Source organism: Clavelina lepadiformis, chromosome 5, assembly GCF_947623445.1.
Source record: "Clavelina lepadiformis chromosome 5, kaClaLepa1.1, whole genome shotgun sequence".
Taxonomy (NCBI): Eukaryota; Metazoa; Chordata; class Ascidiacea; order Aplousobranchia; family Clavelinidae; genus Clavelina; species Clavelina lepadiformis.
Window position 1 is genome coordinate 9,032,169 of NC_135244.1, and position 18,862 is coordinate 9,051,030.

Genomic DNA, 18,862 nt, shown 5'->3' on the forward strand with positions numbered 1-18,862 from the left:
CATGGCAGCATCAGTCATCGTAAGGTTAATTTTTCGCCATTGACTGGGAATAAAACGTTTCGTGCTAACCTTGTTGTAGGATGGTTACACAAGAAATACGCTCACAAACAATTAATAAGCAGGAAATTTTTCGGTTCCATTAAATGTTTTGGTTTCCTTGGATTTTCCCTGAATTTAATCCTGTGTAGTGCCAAAACCTGTCACCTGTCCAAAACCTTCTCTCGTTGTGATGTCATGTATTCAAATCCAGCTCAGCAGAAAAGGAGGTGTAACCTGACTGGCGGCTAGCGCAGTTGAGATATTGAACACCGTCCTCAATTTCTTTTAAACCCTGGGATCTCAAAAGTTCTTTCAGACAACATAAAAGTTTTGATGGGTATTATAGAGTGCTGGAGTAAAATATAGTTGTTTGTTACTTTAAGCTTATTTGTATCTATTTGTTTGACTATTGAGTATAAGCTTAACCACTTACGCAGTTGTTATGATTAGGTTATCCAAATTTTTAACATTTATTTTCAATTTGGCACAATTTTCAATATGCCAATGTTTAATATTCTGCATGACCTACATATGGTGAAATAGTCATTTCATATAATTATATCCAGTAGCGCTCTTCAGGTACGTTAATGAGCACAATTATGCGCATTTAGCTGAATTTTGCATTAATTGATCCATTGTGGATACAGTTTTTATGCATTTCTACATAATTTATAGAAAATATTTTTTGCAGACTTTGCAGTTTAACTTGCAGAGCGAAAATTGTGCAAAAATGCATTTTTGTGTTTGTATCGTTGCTTGTGCAAAAGAATAGCACACTTGTGGTTTCCGTCTTCTTCATTCATTAAAGTTAATTAATTAATTCATTAAGTGTCGCTGCCAAAAAAGGTGTGCGCAACTGTGCATGTGCCCAGTGTAAATGTTAACCAAGGATGTAATAATATTTACTTGACAGCATTTGTCAGCCTGATGGCGGTTAGCTTGCCTGGGTTATGGTAAGAAAATCTTCATCGTCGAGATTTGGCAGTATTTGTTCCACAGCAGTTGTGCTAAATCAGTTCAGCAATCGGCAAATCAACTGTTATGCACATTATTGAACATGACCAGTTTGTATTTCTAACTTATTAAGGTGAGCTTAGCTCTGTCCACACATATTCAAAAAATATAATCTACATCATTTTCTGGAATATGTATGTAGATAGGTTAAGATTGTGGTTAGGAAATAATAGTCGGGTATCTTATTTGAAAAATTCACCTGTACTAAGAGAACTCTCTATTTGGTGTAAGCATGAGTGACTTTGGTCCATCTGTTCTTGGGACACTTGGTTACTGGGATGGTATTTATCAAAAAGAATTGGAAGATTTTCGTGACAATGAAGACCCTGGTACAGAGTGGTTTGGACACAATGTTGCAAAACGTATAGTAAGCCTCCCAAGCAGAATATACCTTAACTTTTCAAATTTTTAGTAGATAACTGATATTATACACTTAATGGCCTGCATGGTAACTTGTAATTTTTGGCAGGTTAAGTGGGTAAAAGAGAGCAATATATTATCAAAAGAATCTACAATCATTGATATTGGATGTGGCAATGGTCTCCTACTTTTGGAGCTTGCCAAACTTGGATACACAAACCTATGTGGAGTGGACTATAGCAAAGGTTGGATTACAAATTAATTTACTTGGTGGTAACAAAGAATTTTAAAATTGGTTATAGAGCCTGAAAATATATTCTTTACAATATAAGATTAACATTATGCACAGCACTTAGAACAGCACTTTACTATGCATAAATAACTGGTTTGATTCAGGAGCACTGAAGTTGGCCAAGAATATTTTTAATCATGAAAAAATACCTGAAGATGTTGCAACATGGTTGGAGCTTGATATCACGAATCAAACAATCGTGGAATCTGAGAATGAACCAGCGATCATGAAAGTTTGTAGTAAGTCAAAGCTTAAAGAGCTCGGTTGTCAACCATACGCATTTGACCTGTGCCTTGATAAAGGAACATATGATGCAATCAGTCTTTGCCCAGATGATGCCGTTTACAAGCGCGCATGTTATATTGAGCAAGTCAAACAATTTCTTTCTAAACGCTCTGGAATTTTGCTCATAACATCCTGTAACTGGACCACTGCTGAATTGCTAAGTCACTTTATGGACTTTAAACTGCTTGAGGAACTTCCTGCACCTACTTTTACATTTGGTGGAAAGACTGGAAAAACAGTTTCCAGTTGTGTTTTTAAGCTGTTGGCGTAAATAAATGTGGATCAAAAGGCAAGCACTTTGTTTCAGTGTTTTATTATGCTACACAACTTATATAGTTAAAAACAAAAATGGTTGGGTTTTAAAACTATGGCAGTGACAAGGGGGAAGAATATGTAAAATATCACTTTTTCTTCTGTTTATTGTTAAGTTGTAAAGTGTTTGACGAAGTTTTGTTTGAACTTGACTGTGTGTAACGTGAAACAGTGGACACTCCATCCAGAAATCTTGTTCGAAACAGTACATTTGCGTTGTTGAACATACCATCTTTCAGAGACACAACAATAAACTGTAAATAAATGACGTTTAAACTGTAGCCCCAGTTACAGTCGTACTATAAAATTAACAATATCATGATCAAAATGTATGACACATACTTGTGAGTGCTTAAAATGTTCGCGCAACATTCCACCGATGTTTTGTGTGTGTGAAAGATCTAATGCAGCATCAACCTCATCAAGGATATAGATTGGAGCTGGTTTCAAAAGAAGCATTGCTAGTATAAGTGACAAAGCAACCAACGACCTATAAACAATAAACATATTCACTTTTACTAAACTGTTAATGTTAAGATTTGTCAATGCCCCTTGAATTTTTTTACAACATAGATCCCTCAGTAGTCTTGAGAGAAAGTTATGAAGTGATTCATAATAAAAATTTATAAAAGAATGTTAGACAAGTGCAGCGTGTGCGAAAGAAGGTTCTGTCATTAGACTAAGATCAATGATTGGGCTTATAATGTTCAAGCGATACACTGGAATAAGCTAATAACAAGAATAGAAGTCATTTCACTGGTACATGCTTCCTGTTAGCCAAACATCATCAGGGAGTGAATTTCTTGATAAACAAATCATGTTTTTACCATTGTCTTATCCTGTTTCTCTCCTTTGCAAAGCATAGAAATATGCCACAACAAATCATTTATGAAATGATCGTCACAAGTTCTTTCAACTGAGCAAGCTCCAGCCCAACCAGCAAGTACGATAAGCTTATCAGTTATCATTCACTGTGTATTTTATACCTTATATCAGGGATGACGAACCTATTCGTTGTTGCGGGCCACTTAGTTAGCCACTGTCAGTAACAGCTGAGTATGCGGACCGCACAACTATCAATAAATCTATTGAAGACATATACTGCAGCAACTCAATCGTGCTATATCGCGTTGCGCAAAGATTAGAAACATGTCAAAGAAAATTCATGACTGCTGGTCTCCTGGAATACTTCGCCATGCAAGAGCGATTGTTCAAACCGATCCGCATATTCGTCACCTCTGCCTTATATGAACAACAAAAATTTACTGTAAACAAAAACTAAAAAAAACAAGGTTCAGCAACACATGCTGTATAAATAAGACCGATTGCAGTACCAATAGCAGAAAATCTGTTCATAGTTAAATCAAATCGATTAGGGCAGACGTTTCCAAATAAGGCATTGTGACAGACTGATGCATCGTTTAAACATTGCAAAAGCATTGTAAGCCTAGATCCACATTCACTAACAAGATTTTAAGGTTTTAGAAAAACCTTAGAAAGACTGGTGAGACGAGAAATTGCATTGGGGATGAAATTACAAAGTTTAGTAGTGATATATCATGCTCCCTAAAGCTCACAGAATCCCTTTGAAAACTTTTTGGAACACTAGTGTGACCTGTCTGAAAATCAAACAACAGCAGAATGAATAAAGCTTTATACCTTTGCCCACCACTAAGTTCATTTAGGTTTGTCTTCCACACGTCGCCAAAGCCAACTTGAAATTCAAGACCAGCAAGAACGTTGCTACCCTCTGTTGGTGCCAGCTTTGCGGTTGCTCCAGGCAGTAATGTTGAAAAGATTGTACCAAAGTTTTTATTAACCTGCAGGCAGATAAATAAAAAAATAAAGCACTAAAGTTCCTGTTTAAATATTTTGAGTTAACTGGATAATTTGAAACAACTAACTTAAAATCTTGTTGGAAATCACCTGAGCATATGCCTTTGTCACAGCTTCGTTTTTCATTTGGTCAAGCTCTTCGATAGTTTTCTGAATTTTTGCTTTGTCATTTTCAACTATTTTCTTCTTTTTAATCAGTTCATTATACTGCAGAATTCAAGATTTTTATAGTTAGGTGCTAATTCAAACAAAAGTAACTTTTAAACACGTATTGTACCTTTTCTTCAGCTTTCCCAAGCAAACTCATTGCCCGCATGTTAACAGAATTCTTTAGCTTTTCCAATGTCTCTTCCAATTTCTCCAACCTTCTGGAAACTTCTTTTGGGGGATTGGCTTGAAAATCGTATGGAGAGCCAGACTTTCCAAATAAACTTTTCTCATTTTCTATCCATTCATATTCCTCCAGCATTGCAGCTACCTGACGAAATTCATACGGTATTGTATTACCAGAAAAAGAAGTCAAAGCACACTATCATGACAACATTGACACCTTAACCTTTTTATAGCAAACTGAAAAAGATGTCATACTTTGTTGGTGGCATCTTTGCTATCTCGGATATGTTTTGTGATAGCAGATTCCTGATGCTCAAGTCGTTTTTGACAACTGCCAACCTCACCCAGAATGAGTGCCCTCTCTTTTACACGTCGTTTAATGTCTCTGTTTGCACTTTGTACATAGTCACGTTGTTTTTGAAGATCTTTTTTTGCTGATTTCACTGATTCCTGACATAAAATTCATAAAGTCAAGGAAATCAGTATATAATAATATAAAATATTGCTAAACTGAGAAACAGTCAAAGGTGGTTAACATACTGAAGAAACTTTTGCAGTTTCATTAAGGGTTTCAAAGACTTCTTTAGCATGTTTGATTTTCTCATCTGCATTTGTAATCTGGTTCTCGTATTGTTTAAATTCTTCTTCTAATTCGTCAATTTCCATTTTCAACGTGTTTAATTCCTATACAACATACACCATTAAAGATAAACCTTTAACTCCAAAATCAATTAAAAAATATCACTAACTTCACGCTTTGCTTCAGCAGCCTGATTGCTTTTTTCAGCTTGTTTTCCAGCTTTATTCATTTCAGTTTGAGCCTTCTTCAATTCTCTTTCCCTCTCAGCTGGAGCATCAGCAAGTTTTCTTTCTAATTCTTTAACCTGGGTTTGATAATTTGCCATCTTTTCCTGGAAGGTGGATAGAGTTTCCTCACACGAAGCTAACAGAGATTAAAGATAACTTTTTCAGTTATATAGTACAATTAACAGCCATGTATCCTATTACCTTTTGTGGTCTCCAAAGAATTAATTTGCTCCAGAATTTGGCCATGAGTACAAGCGGCTAACCTCTGTTGCAGCATTTTTATTTCTCTTTCTTTTAAATCAACCTGGTTTCTTAACTCCCGGTATCGTTCTGCTTTGTTAGATTCATTTGAAAGTTTTACTTCCAATTTTCTCAAGTCCATCTGCAATTGATAAAAAATAAAATCACCAAGTTAAAAAGAAGTGTTTAAAAAAAACCTGTAAAGAACTTTAACATGTACTGCACCTCTGCTTGTGTTAATTCTTCTTTGCAAGATTTAGTTTTCTTTAATTCAGCCAGAACAGAATTATTCCTAGGTCGCGACCCGCCAGATAAGGTACCAGAAGGATCAAATAGTTCCCCTGCCAAAGTGACTGTTCTTGCTTTTATCTTTGGATCAAACGCCACCTAATTTAAGAAAGCCATTTTTTCAAAATTGAAGTTTTTCCACATAAATCTTCACCATAATTATAAAAAATATTCTTCCAAATTAATTACCTTCTTGGCACAGTCCATATTATTACAAACAATCGTGGTTCCAAAGACATATTCTAAAGCTTTGCTGATTTCCTTGCCTCCAGACACCAGCGAGAGAGCTAAGTGAGCATTGTCTTTCCCAACCAAGGCCTTGGCATGGTTTATTTTCTGGATTAAAGAAAAACATTGCAGAAAGTTCACAAAAATATTTAATTGTATCATTGTTATATACAAGATATAACAATGGTTAACACAGAAAACTCGAGTCTGGTGGAATGGGTGTACAGTGCTTAATTACCTCAGTAGTCAGTGACCGTGCAGCAACTTTATTTAAAGGAATAATAGTGACCCTTCGTCTCAGCTGCCCTTGCTTCAAAAGCATTGAACCAGTTACATGATTATCTACAACAACGTTGTAGAGTCTTCTACCAGCAACGATCTCCAATGCTAAAAAACATAAAGGGTTTGTTTAAAAACACGCTACGCAATCTGTAGTTTATGCAAGTGGCATACAACCTGTTGCATACTTTGGGTCTTCAATGTCAAGCAACTCAGCTACCATACCCTTTATTCTATTACGGTCCCAGTTCTTCTCAGGATCTCTAAGAAATCGAATGACAATGATACCAAAAACAATATTCTAGTAGAGACTAGAGATTAGGATGTTTCATTTTTTCACCATTTTGTAATTTAAAAAAGCTTGGGGTCTCCCTAGGCGGTATTTTGGGCACAATGAAAGAATCTAAACTTTTTTTTGATTTATGACGTCATTTTGAGGTTGCAACCCCTTGTTGAAGTTTCAGTGGAGGTGCATTGTTCTAATTTGGCGATATCTTGGTAACCGATTGAGCTAGGGCCATTATCAAGGTGTCAAAAGATGCAGAATGGCTGGTTTCCTATAACCACTCAATTCATTTTAATTGCATTTTCGCTCTAGAAAAAAAGTTATTTGAGAAAAACCTAAGTTTTGACATATTTTGTATGTTGGGAACTACATTGTGATTTGCATACAAAATATGTCAAAACTTAGGTTTTTCTCAAATAACTTTTTTTCTAGAGCGAAAATGCAACTAAAATGTATTGAGTGGTTATAGGAAACCAACCATTCTGCATCTTTTGACACGTTGATAATGGCCCTAGCTCAATCGGTTACCAAGATATCGCCAAATTAGAACAATGCACCTCCACTGAAACTTCAACAAGGGGGTGCAACCTCAAAATGACGTCATAAATCAAAAAAAAATTTAGATTCTTTCATTGTGCTCAAAATACCGCCTAGGGAGACCCCAAGCTTTTTTAAATTCCAAAATGGTGAAAAAATGAAACATCCTACTAGAGATATTGGTTGTCAACTCCGTTTTACTCACTTGTAATGAAATTGCAGACTTGGAAATTTGTTATAAACATTTTGAACTTCTTTTCGCAGATGAGCAATTTTATTAGCCAAGTCTCGTTTTCGCTTATTCAGTTCTTCCTTCAGACCCTCTGTACATTGCAGCGGTGAAAGAAAACCCAGAAAAAGATAACTAAATGACAGCAAAGCATAAAAGCTGAAATACCTTCATAATTAAGTTTTTGCAGTTCCGCCAATAATTCTGAATGAACACCTTGAGCTTTTTTCAGTACATCTTCATCAACTTTGTACGTAGCATCTGTCTTTTTTAGTTCAGACTGCTTGGACTTCAGTTCGTTTTTGATATGCTTTAATTTCATTTCACTCTAAAAAAAATTTACAAAAAAATTTGAAAAATAAATTTCAAACTTGATAAATTTATGCAAAACATGATGCATTTACCTGCTTCTTGTCTGTCTGAAGCTGACTGATATCTTTTTTAGCTTGTAAGAGCTGAGCATTCCATGATGACTCTTGACCATTGTCAGCATTTGCAAGTCCAGCGGTAACAGCCTTAAACACAATTGTAGTATGGCACATAAAGTGATATATTTTTTTTGGTGCCCAATGCTGGCTTAAGGGGGTACAGGCAAGGTTGCTTATGTTATTAATTGGTGCCTGATGTATGACTCAAATAAGTCAACTGTTTGGCATCTCCAACAGGACCCTGTAAACTTAGTAAGTAACGATCAGCATAGGAAAATTTAAAACATTACTTCAAAATGTTTCTGAGCAGATGAAAATTCATTAGTGTGCTTTGTGCTTTCCTGTTCAGCAACTTTGCATTCTTCTTCTGTTTTGATGCATTTCTGTTTGTTGGCTGCAACAGTGGTCTGGCACTAAGAACAAAATGTGTGTGATGTAATTTTATTCCTTAATAATTTTAATTTAGTTGTAGACCATCAGTTGTATGCTGTGAATGTTTTGAAAAATATTGGTGAGAATTTGAAAACAAGTCAGTAATGGCTAAACTCACTTCTGCTTTATTTTTCTCCAGATTCTTCAACGCTTTATTTTGTTCATTGATTATCTCTTTCTGATTACGTAAGTTTGCATGTGCCTTAGCATCAACCTTTTCTTTATCTCCAAGAACATTTTCCAAATCTTTTAACTTGTTACCAGCTTCCTAAGCAAATAAACAACAATAAAATTTAAAAAATCACTGGGACCACTATGAGAACAAAAATATATATACTTCATTCTATGTTAAAGTGATTATGTTAACAACAAAATTAAATGATATAAATTTTGAATTGTTAACTACAATCACTTACATTATCCAAACTATTTTCCAATTCAGCAATCTCCTTGCCCATGACCTCATATCTCACTTGCAATTCATCTTGCTGTAACAGCAAAAATTTCATTGCATCTATTGTATTCTATGCTCACCCAACGATAATAACATTAAAAAATTACTTTTATACAACTACTAGTATATATTACAGGTCCACCGAATATATGGCAAGCTGAATATAAAAATAAATTCAAAAATCGAATATTAAGGTACTTCTAAAAACATGCCTGAAAATTACTTCATTGCAAAAAAACTATAACAACAGTAGATAAAGTTGTTTTTGCACGTAACAGGAAATTTACGTATATTTCCGTTGCAAGTTACAACTGAGTAAATGATACTTTGATTAAAGTATATATTGTATTTCTTCAATTATATAAATTGTAGTGTATGGGCATTTTTTTGTTCTTTTTTGTCATAGGAATACTTGCAATACTGGATTGCAGGATTCGGCCGAAATAATTTGGTTACTTTTTCCACAATACGGTTTTGAACCGAATCCAAAAAACACGATTCTGTACACCCCTAGTAAATATACGTGTAATGAAACATTTAACTGGTCAGTAAATAAGCGACCTCATTCTCGATTTTGGCCTTTTTTTCATTCATCTTTTCAATTTCATCGGAGGCAGAGCTGGCAATCTGATCAGCAACCAAGAACTGATGTGCAATCCGCAACCTTGAAAACCGTTCAACTTCACGTTGAATCTTCTGATACTCTAAATAAGAGGATCGCTCATCTCGTAATTTTTGCAAGGTTGGTGTAATCTCTTCATTTAATGTCTGCGTAAAAGGTACAAACTTAGAAAGAACAAAAAGTACCTGAAAATACACTGGTACAAGTCGTACAACAGTTCAGTGTAAAACTGAACATCAGTTGAAACTTCTTATATAACTTTGTGGAAAAGAAACAAATGACAATTTAAGAACTTCCACAATTTCAAACTTTTAACCCTGTTTATGTGCGTAAGTTTGTTTTCTTTCTTCTCTATCATCCGTTGTGCTGACTCTTTCTTTGACTCATACATGCTCGTGCCAGTCGCTTCTTCTATCATAGACAATATTTCTGGAGGTTTCATGTTCATAACCTGAGGTTGATAAACATGAACATAATTATAGGGTAGTGCAGACCATCAAAATAGGTGTTAAAAGTATGAAAAGAAACACATGATAAATCCTCTGAACGACATATATATACATACAATGTAACTACAAAAGACTTATAAGTTATTAAAAAACATGATTTTCTTGTAAGTTCAAATTTTTTTTATGTATTTGTTTCCATGTTCAAAGAAATTAAGCTGTCAAAAAAGGTAAGTCATTAAAAAAATATATGGTGTCATTTAATTATTTCATGATGAAGCTTATCAAAGCATTCAATGGCGTCTGCAGAATCCTAACCAACAGGATATTAGTCAGGAAGTAAAAATCATCTGCAATTACATAAGCCCATTCCAATGACTAAATAAAGGCCCATGAAAAACTATTAATCATTTCTACCTGCTGAATATCAGTAAGTTTAGTTGTATCAAATCAGGGCAAGTATTTGAATTAGGAACAATAGTTACACACATACATACAATTTAGGAATATTTTCACCTTTGTCACTCTCCCTTGCATAATTAGGAAGTGGGGATTATTGACGTTGAGTCCTACTGAGCGAAAAAGGTCAGACACCCGAACATTTTGAGCATTGACTCCATTTATGAGGTACTTATTTCTCCCACCAATAACAATTTGTCTGGTAATCTACATAAAACAAACCGTATAAGGTCAAGTACACTAGACCTCACATACAGTGATAGATATATATACAGATATATATATACAGTATAATGAATAACAAATAAAACGTCTAGTTTAGATAGTTTTCCATTCTTTTAAGTGTATTTCAGTCTTGCATATAAATATATACAACAAATCAATTATGTCGTTAAATCAATAGGAGTATTTGTATAATGAAGATTATATAGTTCGGTCTTGGTGGCTAACTAATTTATCCATCAACTGCCAAAACTATAAATTACTGTGATTTCATTGTGAGCTTCCATTCCAATAGGACTTTGTTCTTTGTTGCTGTTGTCAAATGTGATTGATACGGTGGCTTTGTTGATTCCAGCCTGCCCATTTTTGTAAACAAGATCTTGCAGATTAGTAGCTCGAACCTGGACCAAAAGCAAGAATGTAAATACATGAACATGCAATATTCGGTTTTATTTTCAAGATGCCAACATGCTTATGCTTTGGACATTTTTAACAAATGCAACTTAAGAAATTATTGCACAAAATATACCTACTTCGTAATTTCAATGAAGTCCAATGTTATATTTTGTTCAGTATAAAACCATAACTAGTAGTGACACTATTTTTGTACATAGATGAAAATAATACACACTTAGGCATGCAACTGTTATCATTGACGAAGTAACAATGACGTACAATGAATCATCAGCACGAATGATATCTTATTTGGTTGCCCATTTGGCCTGTGTGACTAAACCCTCTCTGCAACATACTCTGTCCATTCATCTCATGAAGAATATAAAGACACAGCCAATGAATAATGTGATCAATCAGGTCTACTTAATAATTGCAAAACTGACAGCAGATAGACATGGAAAACAACATTAATACTTGGATGCGGCAGCCAAATACTTCCCTTGAATATTACGTTGAAGCAAACAAAGCAAATGCTACAACATATCAAGCAGCAAAGCTTGCCTGCGAGAAATTTCAAAGCATTTTAGCATCCGTTAATGATAACGCAACTCAGCTGTTTCTAGAAAGAATCATACCACAGCCACGAGCTAATAGCAGTCTAACAAGATTCTACTGGATAGGAGCACATCGAGCATCAGGAATAAATGCTCCATGGCTGTGGCAGGACAACTCAACAGTTAACTACAGCAAATGGAGTACATCAGAACCTTCCAACGACACTGAAAATTGTGTATCTATATTCTCAGTGGACAAGTTTCGATGGTATGACAATCATTGTGAAACTAATGACTACGGATACGTTTGCCAGAGAGATGTAGCTGGTGAGTGATGATCAATTGGTCAGGATATAATTTAAGATAACTGCACAAGAAGTGAAAGTAAATGTATGTTTAACTTTGGTGTTAAACAAAATAAAACTATCTTAAAACTACTGTGGTGCTGCATCATTTTTTAGAATTAACTACTACAACTTCAACCAGTGGATCAGACACAACATATAAGTCGGTTACCACTGTTTTATCAACAACAGGCAAAGCAACTGCAGCTCCACAAAGCCAATTTCCAGTTGCACAAGTTGTGGCACCTATAGCAGTTGCTCTTATCTTGTTGGTGATCATAATAGCAGCTGTGTGTGTTTACAAAAAACGGTAATAAGGAGTATAACATTACTAGCAGATAGCTTGGCAACAAAATAAACCAGACACAATTATTATTGCAGAAGACAGCAAGTTAAATGGTCAGCCATGGCAACAGACCGATCAACTGAAATCCCTGTAACTCATTCCGTAGTTACTGCTCCTCGGCCAGTACTAGAAAGTACCTCTTCCAATAACAATGTATCAGTTGAAGCTGGATATGTAAATAGCCCAAAATACCAAAGTATTAAGTGTCAAAATGAAAACGGCCACCATATTCCTGGAAGTATTGCCAATCCCAACTATGAAATGGTTCAATTCGATAAACAACGTTCACAGTATGTGAATTACAGGAATGGTAAGAGGTATTAGCAAACAGTAATCTTACATATGCACAATGTGCATTGCACATACATAATTGCTAGATAATAATAAAAATGCATCAATAAATCGTCAACTAGTATTGTATAATATAATGTACAGACAAGTATTCTATATTGATATATCATCAGATTAGTGATGAAGAATCACTTTCAGTAAGTAGAATGGTATAGCAGGCAGGTATACAAAATGTAGAATTTAAAAACGTTCAGTTTCTTGAGAATATGAATAATAAATTTTGAAGCTTTTGCAAATTTGAATCTTTTAACTTTGCTCATTTCGTTAAATCAAAGCAACTTAAGAGCAAGAGAATCAAACCTGTCGTCTTATTGGTCAATGAAAGAAATGAACTTTCTTTTTGCTTAACCAAATTACCCATAGTTTTCACAACCAATTCATTATCATGCAATAATTTTTTGCACTAAACAACACTCGCTTCAATACAACGATACCTATTGTAATGTACATGTACAGTATATTATGAAGTCATAACAACAAACCTCATTCAAATATCGGTTCAAAGATCTTGTTTGTCCTGACACAGGCCACAAGAGCGGAGTAAAATATCACGTCAACAAAGTCTTTTCATTTTATTTCCTAACTCACTGAAACCTTTGTTTCCTCAAATCCTAGATCCCATAAACGGTTTTGTTTAATGCTCTGTTCGTAGATAAACTTGAATTGTTTAGTTAGGAATACAGCATTTTGCAGCTAACTCTCTTGCAGCACTTGCCCCTGTGATTCTATCTTTCTTTTAAAGCATTCTGTAAATTATACGGAATTCAGCTTCTTACATGTTTCACATCAGAAATTATGATGTAGAGAAATTAAAAATAAAAGTTAATGGTGGATTGCTATCCAATGTACTGCTTTTTTATTTCATTATAGTATGCTGCACTGGGTTAACACAGTTCAACGACCAGTGTTTTCATTGAGGTTTCACTAAGAACATCACATTGTAGCATTCTGCAATGTCCGGCTTATTACGAGGATAATATGATGATTAGAAGGTGTTGAGTTTAGAAAAATCTCAGCGAAGTCAATTTTGCAATGTTACAATATTTTGTTAGAGTTGCAACTGACCACACCTATCTTGAGTAATAGTAAAAACTTAAACTACTTTCAAGCTACCTTTCCCATGTCTACATGTGCTTTTTACCCATTTTCTTTGGAAAATAGAAAGGGCCCGAGTCTCTTTTCTCAACTTGAGTAAAAACTCTTAAGGGGGTTTATTGAAAACTGAAGGGCAGTATAATTAAACCGATAAGAATTCCTACTTTCAGTGAAAGCCCTGGACTGTGACTGAAGAAGTAAGCAAATCACACGTATATTAATAGAGATTATGTTTTTGCAGATAATGAAACACATCAAAAACCACCTTCAAATTCAAATCAAGTTGAAGAAACTTATGTTGATATCTACAGTACATCAAGCAAAGCGCGCAATCAAAGATTGTAAAAAAAATGGATATATATACCATATATACTGGCGTATAAGCCCCTTTTTTTGACGGTATTGTGTAATTATTGGGCCTTTAAGCAAGCATATATGGTACAGTAGAATTCGCCTATAGTGACACCTGAAGAGACCGCGGAAAAAGTGTCACTATAAGCGAAGTGTCACTATAGACAAAGTCAAGGTAAAATGGCCGCAGATGACTACAGTAGAACTCGCATATAACGGACCAGTCGGGACCAGCGAAATTTGTCCGTTATATGCGATATCCGTTATATACGAGGTATTTTACATTGTTTTCCTCAAAGGGACTGGAGAATTAGTCCGTTGTATACGGTTATTCGTGATACACGTGTCCATTATATGCAAGTTCTATTGTACATAGCGATTGTTGCTAGATCGACAAACTATACAATGACAATCAACCTGATCACAACTCACAAGAACAAAAGCCTGGAACAAGGCTAGCAGCCACAGTAGCCTACGCTTTTATTACATCACAATTATGAAGCCTGCTCATAAACCTTTTCTATCATCTTGCTTGCGCATGGATAAAGTATATATTATTGCATCACAAACTAACGAGTGTCCTTATACGGAAATTTTTGAGCCCAAGGGACAGAAATGTGGTGTCACTATAAGCAAAGTGTTCTTATACACGAAGTCACTATAGGCGAAGTCATTTCTATGTAAAACATATGGTTTGCAAACGAGACTTTGCAACAGGTGTCACTATAGGCAAAGTGTCACTATAGCCGAAGTCACTATAGGCGAATTCTACTGTATATATATATATATATGGAAGATATGATACTAACTGCATTCTTGTGATTTTTGTCTTTCAAAATTCTGTAGTGTTACCTCTCGCAAATATATTACACAGGAAATGAAAACAACTTACATTCAACTTAGTGTTGCATTAAACCAAGCTTCAAATCAAATGAAAGTGAATTTATTATATTTTTCTAATCTGCATCATTACATTGCACTTATTTGTTATATATGTACAGTATGCATTTAGCTTTAATAAAAGTACATATGATACAGTGTCAATATATAGGCCATAAACAATTAAACGGTGTTTGAAAATGAATCGTTTCCTTATCAATACCAAACTGTTCTTTGTTTTGATTTAAATACAACATATGGTATTTCGTGTGGCCAGTTTGCAAAATTAGCAGTCATTTGGGTCAAGTAAATACTAATAATTCGTTAAAACAAACTTCTGTTTTGAATTTATAAATGTTTGGATGTAATTAAAGAAACAACTCAAAGAAGATTTTAATTATAATCTCTCGTGAAGGTGAAGTCAATTAGTACCCAATTTTTTGGGTGAAAATAAGGTGCAAACAAATGCACGATAGTAGAGCATGCACACAAAGTGGAGTTGACCAGATTCAATTCAAAGTACATAAGATACGTTTATGTACAGTATATATAATAGTTAATTAACACAAAAAACAATAAACACCTTGTTGTTTTTAGTTAATTTCCTACTTTGGGGGATTCCCCGAAAATAACTTTCAGATTGACAAAATTATTAATTTAGGCAATGCCAATAATTATATAGGTACTGAACACCACGAACTGTTTTTAAGTTCAAGTTCATAACGGTTGAGTCACAGCAAGCTTAGCCCAGGGCTTCTCAAACTATGGGTTATGGCGCAAATACGTTATTTTGGGTTTGCAAAACAAATTCAACTTTTATAAATTGAATTGTTTTTTTTTAAATATTTCATTCACTTTGTTGTTTCCATTATGCGGTTCTTTTATTACTGTACAGTTACTTTTGTAGATTGTGTGCATTTGTATGATTTTCGCCATAGACAAAAATACCACTCGAGATTTGTGATAGCACCTATTATTAATTATTATTAACACTAGAACAGCCGAGGTGTCGAAATCGACACTTTTTGAATTTTGATGTATATTTTTTTTAGTAAAAGCAGTTGCAACGATATATAAAATTTTCAGTAGCTTCCTAACTTTCTTGAAAGGGTATGGATAAGTAACATTTACCGAAATTTGACTTTCGATTTATTTTTTACAACCTGTTATATCTTCAACGGCCGAGGTGTCGAAATCGACACCAAGATGATTTTAGACTTTCAGTAGACTACAACATCTTTTTACTTTGCACGATTGCACTTGCAACTAACATATATATACTTGAGATTAGCCCAGTTTTTATCTTTTCAAGTGATTGTTTATCTCATTTAGTTACAGCTTTTACGGAGAGTGACATCCTAAACGTACTTTGTCCATGTACATTTGCACAATACAAACTTGCTTTGCAGCGAAGGCGAACTGTAAAATGCACACGACAGTTTTTGTGCAACGTATGGATTGTATGCCATACGCTATTAGCAGAGCTAGGCTTTAAACTGTACAGTAGGCTAAAACAAAACAAGGTAGGCGTGGAAGTTTTCGACCAAACGGCGAGAAAATACACAACTCATGCAGCAAGTAGACGATGACCTTTGGCTGTTTGGACAAAACTACTGGACATAGTAGAGCTAAATTCCTGGATTCTGCACAGAAAATGTTTCGGTAGCAAAATCAGCCGACGAAGCTTCATACTCCAGCTTACGCAGGGGTTGAGGGATGCTTACACGGTGAAGCGGAAGCAGGTGGTCCAAAGAGAAGTGAACCCAGCGCAGAGAAGACCATCTGGAAAGCGAAGGAAATGTGCGGAAGAAAGTCGTAAAATTATATAGTTAGTTTGAAGTCACTGTAGCAGGCCAACTTGCGGATTGTGTGGTAACGGCGGCTGGAAACTTACAGAATGCAAAAACTGCACGACGTAAATAGATCAACATGGGTCCTGCTGTAAACTCTAAAGACTTATCACATTGTGTGTGAGAAACATATGAGCTTTTTCTGCAATAGTTAGCGTTTTGTTAAGATACCTACCATCAGAATAATGATTGTTTATGTTTCAACTCATAAATTTTTTTCTTTTTCGTTTCTTACAAATGTGTGCAACGTCATCAAAAGTAGAATTGCTGTAGCAATGTTAGTTTTTTTTCTCTACTGAACAAACAAAATACATCCTAAATTCATTATGGAAGTATTTAGTTTTGAGTTTTTCGCTAAATTAAATCAAAAAGTATATATATTCATTTTTAAGGATGGTGTCGTTTTCGACACCACCGGCCGTTAGAGGTAAACTTGTTTTCCGGCCGTTCTAGTGTTAATGTGTGGGCTATCCATAAAAGGGTGGCACAGAAGTTTCTTTTTTAAAATGGGTCACAGGAAAAAAGTTTCAGATGCCCTGGGGTAGCCTATTTAACTATTTGTTATTTAGTACATGATCGAGTTAAACTAAATATGAAGTTTCTCTGATCAATCTCAAGTTCATTGTAATGCAGGCTGTAAAAAAATTAAGAAATTTTTATTGCAATGGTAATAAAAAAGCACTAAAACATGGATATATGCCATGATATGATTTTATATTATACTGTATATAAAATCTAAAAACAAATTATAGTTGTATTTAATACATAAGACATAAAATTTGAGTTTACATTTTTAAACTCAAATTTAACATTTTTCAACTTTGAGGTTAAGTTAGTCCAAATGATGAGTTTTTTGAGTTTGCATCTCTGATTTTTGGTTAGAAATCCTGTCTTGAATGTGAACTGAGGTTAAACCATTTCATTAAAAATCCTTTATTCAATATAATGGCAGGAAATTATTCTTTTGATTTAAGCCAATGTGTCTTTGGAATTGCCCCTCACTTTAAGTAAACTATCAACTTGCTAAAATATGTTTAAATTACTAGCATCCTTCAAATTCTTTAAAAAATTCCTTGCTGATGTCAATAACCAAAGAATATAATATTTGAAACTTAACAACCTTATGCCCACAATGGGGGTTAAAAGGACATGTTCACCTCTACAATGGTGTTAAAATTATGTACGCGTTAAAACTGTGTAGTTACATATTGCATGTGCCTAAAAGCTACTTCAACAAAGATTAAGAGGTTAGAAAACTCTGTTTCTGAAACAAATATGTTCATTATAAAACTTTAAACCGGTTTTTCACAAAACTTGGTTTAAGGCATTTTAGTTTAGTAGTGACAATCTTGCTCACAAGATGACCGTATTCTGACCCTCGATAGAATTAGTTTGGGTACTACTACTAACCAAGGGTAAGTATCATACTACCGGTATTCAAAATTATTTACAATTCACAGTATGCATTCACAGTCAAGCATGTATTATTATTATCACTTCAGCCAACAGCAACAACAAACCTGTGATAAGTTTGTTATGCCGAGCAGAAAACATATTGCATCCAAAATATTTGATTTTCCACTTCCATTTAATCCAGTTATAGCATTGAACTGAACATCAAATCCATTTATTTCTGTACGCTGTGCATACGATTTAAATCCATCTATGGTGATACCTTTTATGTGCATGCTCTTAGAACATACTTTGTAAATATGACTTAAAATACTGTAAAAATAAATTGCAACAGTAATTTAGTACATTCGGAATGAGATATAAGTTTGAAAGATATAACTCGAGCTCAGCATTTTCGCAAGCCAGTATCAATGGCCCTGGGATACGTAACAGATGCTACGGTAAAAAGTGGATATAATAAAATCTAATATTTTTCAGAAAAAGAACACTTCTCTGAAAAAAATATCAACCAGTTAGGCTATTTGGAGACAACCGTGACAATATGATAACAAATTTAACGCTCAATATGTCTGACTTTTGGAGGTTTAATGAATAAAACGGCAAATTTAATCATATGTCTACCTCGAACGACAAAGCGTGTCAATTGACGAACATAGCTTAAAATTTCACACTAAGTCTACCAAAGGTTTGATTCCAGTCTGCAGAATCATTACAACGTGATACATAGCCTACATGCCTTCTGTCCTTCATACATTTAGAGGGAGAAAAGACAGAGAAGGCTGTACTTCAAAGAAGTTTTTCTTACTAAATAAATGAACGATTTGTATTTTATGTGTATTATGCGTCAATTGACGC

General features: G+C 34.6%; 3 protein-coding genes across 9 annotated transcripts; 2 read left to right on the forward strand and 1 right to left on the reverse strand.

Moving 5' to 3' along the window:
• The first annotated feature begins 938 nt into the window (after window positions 1–938).
• LOC143459202 (EEF1A lysine methyltransferase 2-like) lies at window positions 939–2,570 on the forward strand. Of its 3 annotated transcripts, none has more exons than XM_076956243.1 (4): window positions 939–1,420; window positions 1,523–1,658; window positions 1,810–1,944; window positions 2,008–2,570. In XM_076956243.1, exons 1-4 carry the CDS (start codon window positions 1,286–1,288, stop codon window positions 2,259–2,261), a joined length of 660 nt encoding a protein of 219 aa, XP_076812358.1. In that variant the 5' UTR covers window positions 939–1,285; the 3' UTR covers window positions 2,262–2,570. The 3 variants fall into 3 exon arrangements, with proteins under 3 accessions (XP_076812358.1, XP_076812359.1, XP_076812357.1); XM_076956244.1 differs by having other exon boundaries at window positions 940–1,420; window positions 2,038–2,570; XM_076956242.1 differs by having other exon boundaries at window positions 942–1,420; window positions 1,810–2,570.
• Window positions 2,288–18,337, reverse strand: LOC143459199 (structural maintenance of chromosomes protein 2-like). 2 transcript variants are annotated; one of them, XM_076956235.1, is made up of 24 exons: window positions 18,115–18,337; window positions 10,692–10,829; window positions 10,264–10,413; window positions 9,618–9,752; window positions 9,241–9,447; window positions 8,642–8,713; window positions 8,344–8,493; window positions 8,084–8,206; window positions 7,770–7,880; window positions 7,534–7,693; window positions 7,342–7,459; window positions 6,491–6,576; window positions 6,273–6,421; window positions 5,996–6,142; window positions 5,744–5,905; window positions 5,480–5,660; window positions 5,221–5,414; window positions 5,012–5,155; window positions 4,727–4,921; window positions 4,416–4,616; window positions 4,229–4,345; window positions 3,962–4,122; window positions 2,645–2,792; window positions 2,288–2,556 (listed from the first exon to the last, which is right to left on the reverse strand). In XM_076956235.1, exons 1-24 carry the CDS (start codon window positions 18,280–18,282, stop codon window positions 2,392–2,394), a joined length of 3,582 nt encoding a protein of 1,193 aa, XP_076812350.1. In that variant the 5' UTR covers window positions 18,283–18,337; the 3' UTR covers window positions 2,288–2,391. The 2 variants fall into 2 exon arrangements, with proteins under 2 accessions (XP_076812350.1, XP_076812351.1); XM_076956236.1 differs by lacking the exon at window positions 18,115–18,337 and adding an exon at window positions 12,902–13,029.
• Window positions 11,141–15,012, forward strand: LOC143459201 (uncharacterized). 4 transcript variants are annotated; one of them, XM_076956239.1, is made up of 4 exons: window positions 11,141–11,705; window positions 11,915–12,032; window positions 12,086–12,378; window positions 13,756–15,012. In XM_076956239.1, the coding sequence occupies exons 1-4, from the start codon at window positions 11,279–11,281 to the stop codon at window positions 13,857–13,859; spliced, it is 942 nt and encodes a 313-aa protein (XP_076812354.1). In that variant the 5' UTR covers window positions 11,141–11,278; the 3' UTR covers window positions 13,860–15,012. The 4 variants fall into 4 exon arrangements, with proteins under 4 accessions (XP_076812354.1, XP_076812356.1, XP_076812352.1 ...); XM_076956241.1 differs by having other exon boundaries at window positions 11,145–11,705; window positions 12,104–12,378; XM_076956237.1 differs by having other exon boundaries at window positions 11,146–11,705; window positions 11,840–12,032.
• Window positions 18,338–18,862: the final 525 nt, after the last annotated feature.